General features: G+C 36.8%; 1 protein-coding gene across 1 annotated transcript; it reads right to left on the bottom strand.

Moving 5' to 3' along the window:
* Positions 1–4,046: 4,046 nt before the first annotated feature.
* Positions 4,047–13,768, bottom strand: slc17a9b (solute carrier family 17 member 9b). The gene is made up of 13 exons (XM_039652887.2): positions 13,277–13,768; positions 12,266–12,463; positions 11,384–11,523; positions 10,415–10,514; positions 10,202–10,332; positions 9,220–9,316; positions 7,757–7,853; positions 7,368–7,455; positions 7,048–7,082; positions 6,530–6,645; positions 6,297–6,352; positions 5,429–5,458; positions 4,047–5,334 (listed from the first exon to the last, which is right to left on the bottom strand). Exons 1-13 carry the CDS (start codon positions 13,405–13,407, stop codon positions 5,156–5,158), a joined length of 1,398 nt encoding a protein of 465 aa, XP_039508821.1. The 5' UTR covers positions 13,408–13,768; the 3' UTR covers positions 4,047–5,155.
* Between the last annotated feature and the right edge of the window lie 266 nt (positions 13,769–14,034).

Below are 14,034 nucleotides of genomic sequence, written 5' to 3'. Positions count from 1 at the left end.
AGACGACATTCATGAAATAACAGTGTCTTGGACAATCATCATTGATTTCAGTGAAATGACAGAAGTTCTTGCAGCACCTCTTGATACGTACATCATGGGTGCTTCGCTGATACTTCCTCAGCATGGCATGGGCACAGGTGTGAGGTCCTGTCCCAGAGGGCTCCATTAAAACACTGTCCCTCGCTGCTCAGAACTACAGGACAGTGTGTGTAACGCTGGCCATATGCTTACCAGGAAGCCAACAGCTGACTGAGTTAATTGACAGAAATCAACATATCTGGACACACGCGTGTGTTTGTGTGAGACGTGAGCCGGCGGAAATGATTGGCGATCAGCAACACTCCAGCAGTCCCTCCACGGGAAACGCTAAACAAAGTGAGGGGTAATTTAGTTAGTAGAGGGAGAGTTTATAGCCACAGGGCACAGCTTTTAACAGACGAGAAAGACGGAGAGGAAGCTTGGAGCTTTCTTGTGGTCATTGAATATCTTTGTTTTTGTTTATTAATTCAGCCAAAAAAATTCACCAAATACTCCATTCAATTATCTCCCATTTGAAGATGCTGTAAAGTGTATTCTTATGGATTTGAAGTGTATAGTTATTGTTTTACTGTGGAGTCTAAATAGTGCATGTGTTGGAGTAATTAGCATGCAGATCAGGTCTAAGTGGGGGGCTTTATAAGGAGAGGAGGACATTCGTTGAGACGACGACACAGTGACATTGTCATTAGCTTGAAGTTAATTAGTAATTAACGGCGCTATTTCACTCAGGCGCATCTCTCGGTCCTCTGACAGGCTCTTTACTCCTCCATTGCGACGAAAACCAATAATGCGCGGTGGGCTGTTCCTCTGTCACTTCCCGCGTGAGTTAATTAAGAGCTTTGCCATGATCCTTAAGATATGTAAAAGCTGTGATATTATGGCATGTCACAACCAGCTGTGTTAAATTCAATAACATCCCGAAAACATACAGTCCCCTACCTCAGTTTTGATGTTGTTTAATTAAAAAGATTAGTAATGGAACAAATCAAGATTGTAGGCTATTTGAAATGTTTTTTTTTTATTAGATTGACAATAGATTTTAAATCAATTACTTTTAAAGGTCTGTGTTAAATGTAACACCATTTATCACAACAAAGCTTGTTTATTAATTTTTATTAGTATTGGTAAATGGTATTAGTAGTAGAATGAACTGTTATGGCATGTGGATTGAAAGCTTGTTTCATTTTCAATCTTTTTTTTCTGAACCTCATGATCACTTCCAACACTCGAGCATTATGTGGCGGAAATGATAAGGAAAATGACATTTTTGGAATAAAATGGCTGAATCCTGTTTAGCTGATTTCTAGTTATATTTTATGTGTGAAATACACACAATTAAATAATATTTTCAGACTTTTGCATAATTTGACACAATTGGAGAATGGTAATGATGCACAATAAATAGTCTGCCTGTATGCCACGTAAGAAAAAAAAAACTTAAAGTCATAATTATGAGATAAAGAGTCACGTTTCATTTTATCTCATATTTCAATGTTTTGCGTTTGTCACAATTTCAACCTTTTCTCATAATTTTAACTTAGCCCTATCTCATAATTTATTTTTTTTTATCTCTTAGTATGTCAATTTTTACTTTTTATCTCAGTCTAATTATGACTAGTATCTCAATTTTTTTTAATGTCATAATAATGCATGATTGTTCCCTCTTATGATCTTCCATATATTTACCTAGGTTGTGCTTTATTTTTTCATAAATCCGTCTCAGATTTCATCAAGTTCTTCACTGAAACTGTTGTTTGCCTTGGTAAATTTCCATAATCAATCATTTTTAGTCATTGTGGTTATTTTTAGTCATCATTTATGTAACAAATATAGGCTATACCTAAAATCAATTTAAGAGAAATAGGCCTATTGAAATGTATTATTATTATTTTTCTGTTTTTAAAAAACTTAATTTACCATTTTAACTGAAGATATATATATATTTTTTAAAACATTGTTCCAGCTTGGGACCAGGTAAAACAATAAAACTGCATTTAAAATGCCAGGCGTATTACTGTCGTCTACACAAGGAATGCATTCGCACATCAGCACAGATCTAGATATTACCACCTGTCACTCGAACGGTCTGGACATAAACCGGATCAGACTCTGAGAGCCTGGGGATGTTATTCTCCATAGTCCTTTCACTGTAAAACATTATTTTCATGAATTGTTATCACAACCTTTTAAATCTTTTGTCAAATCAACTAATGTGGTTCAGAAATAACAATCTCCATTGAATTAACTCAAATGTTTAATTTCAATGAACATAAAATTAAGGCAACCAGGTAACTTACTTTTTAAAGTTAAATCAACAACAATCTTTAGTCTCACACATTTTAAATAAAAAAATCAGTAAAGGCCAAGTGAACATATATGTGACAGTTAATATAAATCCTTTCAGATTAACAGTAAGGCAATCTGAATTTCTGAATCACAAAAACAATATATTTTGCACTTAAAACTATTAGATATTTTAAATAAACTATTACCAAACGAAACGAGCCCAACATATATCTGGTCTCTTGAACCTCATTCAGTACATGAAGCACCTCTCATCTTCAGGTGTGACAGTGTCGCCCACTTTGCCCCAGGCCCCTGATCTCACCCCCCTTCCCACCGCCATCGCCATCTGTCTCTATGGTAACCTGAGAGAGTCCCGTGAGAGGGGTGACGGATGCCTGGCACACGCACACATTGCCAACTCACCAGCATGGCACGCAGCGACCTGCCATATGGTGCCACCCCATATATCTAGCGACAGAAGCAGAGGAAGACCTGCATGTCCATCCATGCTGATACAGCTCTGGAATTACGACAACAGTGCGAACAACTAGTTGTATGGCTCAAGCTCCATACGATTAGCTAATTAAGTTAGCGCGCTAGCATTTCCAATAACTACATACTTCTTGCAGGCATATATTTAGGCTTCTCTGAATGTTGAGCCCCACGAAAGTGTCCGTTAGATTATCGGAACTGATGGATACTACTAAAAAGCCTGTGTGGAAGTTGGTTGGACGCAGTTGGCGAAGTTTGAAGTGTATAATGATGCTACAAACATTCAGGAGGTGTTAGCCATGCCACTCCAGTTAAACGCACACATATGCCCGCCCTCGCACTTTCAATTGCACGCATAAAGGCCTCTTTTCAGCATTTAAATGTTTGTGCCAGACAGTTAGCTGACTGTAAACCTGTATGAAAGGCAAGGCCGCTACACTACGCTGTTTTTCTGGACTCTTCTGCCTCCTGGTGGTGTCCAAACACAACTTTGAGAGCAAGTTAATACACAAAACATTTTTCCCTTGATAAAATATAGTTTTATATTTCAGCAAAATATGCTTACAAATACAGAATACTGCATTTACATTTCTTTTTCCATGTGATATTAGTCTCCAAAAGAATCTTTTATCCGCAACTCAGGACAGTATGACATTGCATTAATTCACAGCTCATCTATTGTGTTTCCTAGTCTTGAGTGAGAGAAGTTTCATAAGGAATGACGCAAGCGTATTAAATATGCAAAGCGTCTTCATCGCTACTCAAATGCAAGTAATTGTCAGCTGTGATGGTGAAACAAGCCCCACAATTATTATCCAGTTATGCAGAACAGTCTATCGTAGAACAATAGCACATTAAACATAAAATATATGCGATATGGCATTTCTATAAAGCTGCATCAGCCAGAACAAGAAAACATGACAGGAAAGAAACCAGAGAAAACATACAAATATAGATATGGTAGACATAGACAATAATCATATAAGCATTTTAAATCTATTCTCTAAATCAATAAATATAAATGTATTCTGAAATATTGTCTACTATACACACAGTGGTATCTAATCTATGCATAAAATAAGATTTTAATCACAAATAATAATCTTTGTGAACATATTTCTTATGATTCTATGTCCTGGAAAAAAATTAAATTTCTTTTGAGTCCCTTGCAGAGAAGAGAGTTATATAATAATTCAAGTTTTTTTTTTTCCTGTTTCTTTGCAAATCTGCCATGATCTTCTCTAGCAGTAGGCCTGCAATAACAGCAGAAATGTTTTAATGCACATTGAAATAAGACCCATTAAAGCAAACTAAGCCTTCCTGGGAACTCATTTTCCTTCAATTCTTTATGTAACTAACAGTAACATTTACATTACTTCTCAAAGCAGTAACAACTGGGGAATGAGAGATCTACATCACAAGTTATGAGATAATATACTTTTGTAACCCTTTCAACATAACTGAACTTCAAAATATGCACTCGAAATAGATTTTGGTCAAATCATTCCCATCACGTTCAGGATTGTCTCGTCTCTACAATACATAATAAAGCTTATCACCATGATACATTCATTTCATTGTGCAACTTCTTGGTCCAAACAAATGACCCACTGAGAAAAGGTCCCTAATAATTAAATCAGTCAAAGACAAAAAGAAACTAGCAGTTTGTCTCAAAGGCTGAAACCGAAACTTCCTTCAAAGATCAGAAACTATTCCCAACAGCAGACACAAAGAAAATGCTTTAAGGAGTCGGACAGCAAAAAGACGTACAAGAGCACGTTTAACAGACAGTAACTTTCTTTTCCAAATGGGACAAACTATAAGTCTGCAGTAACAATTCCCACTAATCTCTATCAACAGCTCATACTCTGTGGAAGAAACGCATCTGAGATGAGGTATTTTAAAATAACATGCTATTAATAATTTAATAAACACTGTCAATTCCCAGACTGTCAAACTCTAGCTTTTGGTCTTCATCTGATTAAATGGACGGCGTACTGCAGGTTTCTGAAATGCTTTGGTCACACTAACACAAGTGCTAGAGGATAAGATAGAAATGAATGAACCGTAACAAAATACTTAACACTCTTCATCCTGCGGCTCCTAGTAAACAATTACAGATCTATGAAGTATCTCCTAAAGCTTTTCCAACATTCTCTTCAGCCAAAGAGAGTAACATAGCTTCCATAGTGAAGAAACCAGTGACTGTTGAGGATGTCCCCCTTTTTCTCAGAGCCAGTCATTTCTCCATGTCCTTCCCACCCCTCATACACAAAACTCAGCTGATCCATAAGCTCCGTATCCTGACGGTGTTGCTCTGCTCCAGGCCCCTGTGCTCTCAGATGTGGATGTTGTGGTGACGGCCCTTCGCTAGATCTATGTCCACTCTGCGAGCTTGTGCGAAGCTTAAGAACGTGGCTAAACCCAGCAGATTCACTACTGTGATGAGGCCGAAAACTGACGCCCAGGAACCACTGGCCTCGATCAGATACCCTGAGAGATACACCATGATGACCCCTACCAAGGACACACAACAGCATTATCTCATACAGCATACTAACAATCTACCTGTAAAAAAATACATTTTAAATGCAAAAAGGCATGTCCTTACCTGTAAAAGCTCCACATGTATTCATCACCCCTATTAGAAATTAAAAAAAAAAAAAAACATTACAGATTCAGAAAAGACAACGGAAATAATGAGACTGACTTATATTTATTGTACTTTGTTTAAACAGCAGATAATCCTATTGCTCATTGTAAAATTACAAAAAATGTGTGCCATCTGAGTAAAACAATAGAACCACTAGAACCAATTATGGTCAACTAAAACTATTAGAAAACATTTTCTTACTTGAAATAAAATGAAACGTTAAACAGAGTGTCCTTCAAATAATTTCCACTGCGATTTCAAATTGTTGTTGAATACATTTTAAATTTTATGGTGAAGGTAGACATTCTTATGTTGTTTTTTTTTTAAGAATAATAAATGCATTTTGATGGCACAGCAACATTAAGAATTAATTCTTTTTTTAATTTTTACTCCTCATTTTCTTTTTACCACATTTCATTATGTGCAAAAACATTAATACAAACTATACAGACGACAAAAATTACGAACACTAACTAAAATTGATGTGAAAATGAATAATATAAAAATAAAAACTATACATATATTAATAATACCAAAACAATTCATGCAATAATCACTTGTAATGTTTTTTTTTTTCCAACTGATGAACATTAACAAGATTGACAGCCAATCAAGCGCCTTTCTACTTTAAAGCGTACACTGAAGAACAGAACACAGAGTATAACAGAAGCGTGTGCTTAGAACAAACAAAAGGTATTGTCCATCAGTGTGTATGCCATACATATAGCATTATGGTTATCATTAAAGTTATCATGCTTTAATGATGGTGTGAATAGGCCTTTAGTGTGGAATCATAGTTTTGTTTAGAGCAGAGAATGATACTTACCAAACAGAGCCCCAGCACAGGATGGAGCGAGATCTTGAACATTCACTGAAACCCCACTACAAAGACAGAGAGCATTATATGTTTACATTTGCATTTGGCAGATTATTTTACATATATTTGATCAGTGCTTGCATTACCCGGCAATCAAACCCATGACCTTGCGGTTGCTAGTGGTTGTCAAGCTCTACTGTTTGTTTGTTTGAATGCAATATGTAAGCAGTGTGTGGCGTTACCTGTGGCTGAATGTGGTGAGGCCCATCGTAGCAGACACGAAAGCCACAGCTGTGGAAAACGTACTGGTCCCGCACAGTAACAAAGTAAACACACTGGAAACGCCCATAGAGAAGAACTGAAAAACACACAGATCAATACATTGTTTATATACACTACCGTTCAAAAGTTTGGGGTCAGTATGATTATTTTAAAAACATTTATACAGCAAGGACATATTAAATTGATCAGAAATGACAATAAAACACTTATAATATTACAAAAGATTTATATTTCAAATAAATCCTGTTCTTCTGAACTTTCTTCTCATAAAAAAATATTTTCATATTTTAAGGAGCTTAACTGTTTATGGATAGTAAGAAAAGTTTCTTGAGCAGGTTTCTGAAGGAACATGTGACACTGAGAACTGTGGTAATGATTCTTTGCCATCACTAATTAACATAGACAACATTTATTTTATATTGTAATAATATTTAGCTGTTAATACAGCCTCATGAGAGAGTGTGTATTTCAATTGTACCTGCATGAGTTTCCTCACCGACGCAGTGTCAAAACCTTTAAGAGTCAGAGAAAGGGGCGAGAGTATGAGTGTGCCAGCTGAGGAACATTTAACACATTTTATAAGACGATTACAGTCGTGTTGACTCGACATTTACAACACCGTAAAACTCATACAGACGTGTAACATTGGCGGGAAAGAGCAAAGTCACGACACAACAAGCCGTTGACACTACAGAAGGGAACAGGGACTATTTAATTGCCTTTCTATTGTTAATCGATAAGGAACAAATGTGAGCTTATATTTTTAAATGCGTTTGTGTTGTACGTGTGGTTTCGTACCCTGACTGATTAGATGGTCTGAAAGGCATCCACTAAACAGGGAAGAGGGGATGGCCACAAACCATGGGATCACGTTAAACACCCAACCCTGAAGAAACACACACATGCAGACATATAATCAAACACAAACACACAGGAACACGCAATGAACAATAGGTCAGCCCAGCATATGGATATACAGTTCTGCATACTCTGATGTGCTGTTGTTATGTGGAGCCCCCTGCTGGAGTTAAACCAGAACAGCATCATACTAACATCATCATAAACTATCTCCACCGATTCATGTCTCCAATAGAAGGAGAGAAATCTCAGTGTGAAAACTGATATTATTTTGCTTTGACACAGATCATGTTCTCACACGCTGTCTGAAAGAGCGCAGCTCAGTTTACCTTGGCATCAGGGAAGGTGTCCTTGAAATACGTTGGCAGCCATGACAGCAGTGTGAAGAAGGTGCTGGCGGTGCACAAGTGTGTAATAATAACGGCACTGAAAAACAGACAGAAAGAATGACACCAATGCAGCTGGCAGACAAAGGACACCCAAGGTGCACTCAGTAATTTTTCTTCCTCATTAAAAAAAGGTTTTGATAGATAAATAAGTTTAGTCTGTACAAGATTCTCCAGTCATGCCACCAAGTTGCGATCACATAAACAGCCGAATACTAACATTTACATTGGTAAATCTGAAGACTTTCACTCATGGAGTAAGGTAATCATGGCTAACCGCAAATAGTGCATTTCCACAATGGCATTAGTGATCATTATTTGCGTGATACTGCATCCATACCACTATGTTTAAGATAACACAATATTAACAAAAGGAATTAAAAATTGATTGAGAGCACCTTTAATCTTATATTATAATAATAATAATTCATATAAATAATACAAAAAGTATCATTTTAATTAAAAAAATTATGTGGGTTTTACTTAAGAAAACTCAAGTAAGTCTTAATTGAACACTGCAGGGAGGATATATTTTTATAGGCCAAAACCCGGAAATGGTAGAAGCATGTTAGCACTTCTGGTTCCATTGTCTTGAATTCAATGGGTTTTTTGAGTGGTTTTTGGTTAAATGCCCGTAGAAAGGTCTGCGTTTAACACAAGATCCAGACATTTTTACATTTTACAAAAGCTTTTACTTGTCTTTGAAAAAAATCGATTTCTAACAAGTGGTTAAATGGGACTACATGAGTTATAGCTGAACAGGTAAAATCCTCTACTCACTAGTCCACTTTCACAGCCTCACTGTGTTTAGAATTGTGCTCTTGCAAGCTATTTTAACAAACTTTCAAATTTTTTTTTTTTTTACTGAAAAAGTTGTCGGAAGATTAGTGATGGTTACGTTTGGCTTTAGCTTGATGGTGAAGTTAACTTTAGCTTTTTTTCTGCCTATTGTTTTTAGGCTTCAAAAGTGTAAGAATCATAAACTTTTGTAGGTCACGGATCTTATTTTATGCAATAATCCAAAAGCTAATGAAAAAAAATCCTCTTCGTTTTTTTGTCAAGGGAACCGTGGTGATGTAAACCTCTACAACAATAACATCAGTAACAACAATCACTACTAGAGCACTCACTCTCAGTCAACATGGTAAAGTACAGTAAAAATCTACTTTTCCTGATACATTAATATCATTTTTAAAATATCACAAAAAACATCCACATCATGTGTGCAGTCAGAAACACTCAGCCATGTTTTGGCTGACGGGACAGTGTACTGTGTTACTGAGTGCTCTATATATAGGCAGACATGGAGTGGATGTGAATCAGGCCTTTATGGGAGCTCAGTAAAGACCCTTTGTTCAGCATCCACACTCTCACACACACACACAGTATTCAGGTGCTAATCTCACCACACAGCTGGCTGTCTGAAGAGACGCAGCCAGTTTCTCTTAGACAGTTTGGACTGGCTTCCAGTGCTGCCCAGAGACTCCAGTGTGATGATGGGACCTGACAAACACAAACGGCCTTTAAACAAACAGTTGTTAACACTTGTTATGGAAAAGAATAACAGCACGGCTGTGTCTGATCTGAATGGAGTGTATAAATAGAGACACTTAAAGTACGTTAATTAACACAGATTTTTTTTAATTATTTACCCCTGTATCAGCCAAACTACCAAAAATAGCTTACACAGCATAATGGAAAACACATCAACTAACACATTTCCTTACTACACAGTTCTCTAGAATTATTGATTCTGATTAGCCAATAATGGCAGTCGAATATTTAATATATTGTAGTACTGCAAATATGGAATTGTTACAAAGTACACAAACATCAACGTTTTTTTTTTGGTTTTTTTTTGTGTGGAAATGACATTTTTATTCAGAAACGATACAGTAAATTGATCAAGAGTAACAGTAAATACATTTAATAATGTTTCAAAAGATTTCTATTTCAAATAAATTCTGTTATTTTGAACTTTCTATTCAAAGAATTCTGGAAACTACATATATATATGTGTGTGTGTGTGTGTGTGTGTGTGTGTGTGTGTGTGTGTGTGTGTGTAAACTTTCTAGAGTTTACACAGTAATGTTTCTTGAACAGCAATGATTTCTAAAGGATCACGTGACACTGAATGGAGTAATAATGCTAAAAAAAAATTGACATCAAATGAATATAATATAATATATAAAATATAATCATTTCAAATTGCAATAAAATTTCACAGTATTACTGTACTTTAGAAAATATAAACACAGCCTTGTTGAGCACCATACATTTCTTTCAAAAACAATAAAATAATACCGACCCCAACACAAAATAAATTTGTGAGTTACCTAGAGATTCCCCGACTTGTGTATGTTTGTGCTTGCGTATACCGGAACATACCCTCTCCTTTGAGCAGATACTTCCACATGCAGTATGCCCACAGCACAGACAGAAGCCCAGAGGCGTAAAACACACTCTCCCAGCCGTACAAGTCCAGCATGAGAGAGCCGAGACCTCCAATCACCAGAGTCCTACACATACACACAAAGTTACACAAATTCAATCTGTAAGACATCGGTTAGATTTCCACAGAGACAGCGATCAGACACTAACCCCAGGTATGAGCCACTTCCTACTGTGCTCATGAGGAAACCCCTCTCACTCTCCACCACCTTCTGAGAGCACAGACTGGCCAGAGACGGGTAGTGAACACCTGAGCGCCAAGAAAACACACACACACACTCATTTTTTGGATAGCCAGAAGTGTTTATGACTAACAACAAACCAACAAATAAACCACCTTATGCCCACCCTATACTAAAAACAAATAAAACAAATCTTTATTGTTCATGATTAATTGAATTACTGACAGATAAATGTTTTTTTCAATTGGGGCATCCTCACTTTAAAAATATTCACTTTGTATTTTATCCTGTGTTGCACATTCTGTGTTGTAATGTGCAATCGTAATACTATGCATCTCATAATTCTGAATAATAATGTAAAGCTGTTTTGCTTCATTCACGCCAACAGACATCGTGTTTTGTAACAGAAGCCTGGACAAGATGATGCTATAAATACATTTTAGCAAGCTTAAACATTTTTGTAACAAAAAGCCAAACTGCAGCTCCCTCTGTGCTGAGTGGCATATTTTATAATAGTCCAGTGACTGTTGTACAGACCGCTTTCACTAGTTTCAAGAGAACATAACAGAAGTACATACTGCGTAAATAAATCGCAAGGCAGAGCATGATAGTGGTCGGATTCCTCGCGTTGCCAACCACAGCACAATTATGCTCTACTCCACAGCATTGTCCTCTTCTCATAAAAAGGGAACATTTAGCAATTTGCAATGGTTTACTAAGCAAGCAAAATTTCCCCTAATAACAACAGCACAGCTCTACAGCAAACTACAGCCCCACTTAGAAAAACACTGAAAACAGCTGGATATTGTTTTGCAACTTTCTCCAAGCTTAAACTGTCAATGTACTTCAATATCTTTAGATCCTCAAAAGAACACAACATGAAAAGCACGAAAGCACAGTTATGGGAAGTTCGGTACGCTCTGGGACGGTCTCTCACCCTGCAGAAGGCCCATGAGGAAGCGGGAGACCGTCATGGAGACGATGGGCTGGGAGCAGAAATGGGCTAAGATCGGAGTGAAGGCTGTCATTGCTCCCCATGCTGCCGCTGACAACAGCATCACTTTCTCTCCTCCCACCCTAAACACCAAACAAATCAACAAAAACACATAGAACATCAAATCCAAACATGAGTGGGACCATTCCACGTTTTAAAAAAGTTGTCCTTATATCTGCAGCATGGGACCAAAGCAGACCAGCAATTCATGGCAAGCTTCATTGGCATCACATCATTGTGTATCAAGTATTTCTTAGCAGGTTGTGGCTCTCTGGTGGCCAAAAGACTTGTTAAATATCATATTATTAAGTTCTTTAAAATTATTTGAATGTAAGGGAATGGAAATGACTGCTGGGCTAAACCGGCAGCATGGAAATGAGTCCTTAGAACTGTTTGCATTTGTTTTTGCAGAACTGTTTGCAACTGTTAGCCACAACCTATTTAATAAATATTAAAAGCATTTTCAACAGTTTCAACAATTTCAAAGGATGACATTATAAAATAGAGCCACACCCTTAACCCAGAGACTGCCATCACATTCACCTAATTTCTAATGAATTCACTGTGCACTCGCCCTTTAAATGCTTTGAATAACACGATAGTGATTCATTCATTCTTTGAACTGCTGAAGCTAACGTTTGCGACCTACTGACTGTTGCATAAATATTTACATATATTAAATATTAACTCAAACCACTTTAAATGGTAGAACTCAAGATCCAATATTACTTAATATTACAAACTAAAATAAATCTTTATGTAAAGTACACAAATAAAGACATTTATCTTGAGGTTTCAGCAACAGAAACAATGGAGTCAGAGGACCTGTCACTGACGTAGCCTCCAAGGACCTGAGTGAAGCAGTAACCCCAGAAGAAGCTGCCCAACACCATGCCCGTCTCTCTCTTAGACCAGTTGAAGCGCTCTGCCATGCTCACCGCACAGATAGGCATGGCTACACGGGCACAGTACAGCAAACATGTGCCCAGCAACAACACCACCGTCCATATCCTCGCTACTGGCCTAGATAAAGAGAGATACAACCGTATGTTTAAAGTTTACATCAAAAAAGATTCATATGAGAAGTTGTTACAATCCAAAACACACAAACTGGAAAGTGCCCATCTAGGTTGATTTGATTCAGATGTACTAACGCTGTAAAACGTAGTTCATCAACCTTTTTACTCAAAAGATGACCTAAATACCACATACAGAACTGTGACTAAGATGGAGTACTTGGGATAACTAATAATAATTAGTATTAATAATAATGTTCGTGTGTATGTGTGCATAATATATATATATATATATATATATATATATATGTGTGTGTGTGTGTGTGTGTGTGTATATATATATATATATATATTAAAGAAAAACTTTAATGTTAGATGTGATTAATCGATTTGACAGCACTAGTCTAAAGCATTTACTTCAATATTTACTAATACATAATTAAAATGAAAAATTGTACTGGATAATATTCTTTAATTTACCTGAACTAGCATGAACTAAAAATAAAAAGCTAGATTCTGATTCTATCTGAAAATGCAATTTATTATTTATTATTATATTATTGCTTGTTTATAATGCATTTCCCATTCTGATTGAAACTTTTGAAATGTTTGAAAAATTGACATTAAAATAATACTTTTAACTACTCATCAATTTGTTGCTGAGATACATTTAAATTTGATTAATACCTAGGCTACTTTTGCTATACAATGTATTCATACTTTATTTAGACTACTATACTTTATTATCATCGAATGAATTCATTGTTTGCGTCAGAATACATTATTTTTAGAGGAAAGTTTTGTGAGGAGGTGGTCTCACCTTGTCCAGGTCTGACTTGACTCTGGCCACTTCTTCTGTGATCCAGCTTGTCCGATATTTTCTGAGGGATTCTCCTTAATACTGGCCAAATCTGGACAAGAGTTCTTTCCATGTTTTTGTAAAATTGCCATTCAACGACAAATATATTCGTTTGTGACTATCTGTTCTGATGTTCTCTCGGGTCAGTCTTTGCGAGCGTAATAGGCAAAAGAGCAAAGCAATGAAAACAATATGTTTCTATCCCAGTTTCTTCGCGGAAGCATCTCCTTATAACATCCCTGCCGCAAACACAGCGCTCCAGCGACCAGCAGAAACCAGCGGACTCTCGGCTTTCACAGCTGCTGTAACGCAGCGGGACGAATTTCTGCTTTTTCCTGATTCCTGAAGTGTTGATGATGATCCACGTGTCAGTTCTTTTTTCAGCCACGCAGTTTCTCCAACCACTGGCGTCTCAAACCAGGAAGTAACGTGACTCAGCCCTATGGACTCAGCCCCTTCCACATTCATCAGTCATGATTTCGCAACTGTGTGGAACACAACATACCTAAATATGAAATTGAAAACCTTGTGAAGACGGACCTTTTTTCATGCAAAATGCAAGCGGACAGGTTAAGTAGACGTAACTTGTTATGACAGTCATTAGATACACCATCTCGGACTCGTGTGCACGAATCGATTCTTTTAAACATTTTGTTTAACGACTCACTCACACACACACACAAAAATGAATCGCCTATTCTTTTACGCCATTTCTGTAT

This window comes from Pimephales promelas, chromosome 20, assembly GCF_988280905.1.
Source record: "Pimephales promelas chromosome 20, fPimPro1.hap1.1, whole genome shotgun sequence".
NCBI classification, from domain to species: domain Eukaryota; kingdom Metazoa; phylum Chordata; class Actinopteri; order Cypriniformes; family Leuciscidae; genus Pimephales; species Pimephales promelas.
This window is presented reverse-complemented; position numbering and strand designations above follow the sequence as displayed.

Bases quoted from the DNA above. Each gene is read 5' to 3' on its own strand.
- slc17a9b (XM_039652887.2), bottom strand. From the start codon at position 13,407: ATGGCAATTTTACAAAAACATGGAAAGAACTCTTGTCCAGATTTGGCC. The intron at 10,333-10,414 runs GTTAGTGTCTGA...GTGTATGTGTAG, and splicing joins GGAAGTGGCTCATACCTGGG to GACTCTGGTGATTGGAGGTC. The intron at 7,854-9,219 runs GTGAGATTAGCA...TCTGTTTTTCAG, and splicing joins TTCAGACAGCCAGCTGTGTG to TGCCGTTATTATTACACACT.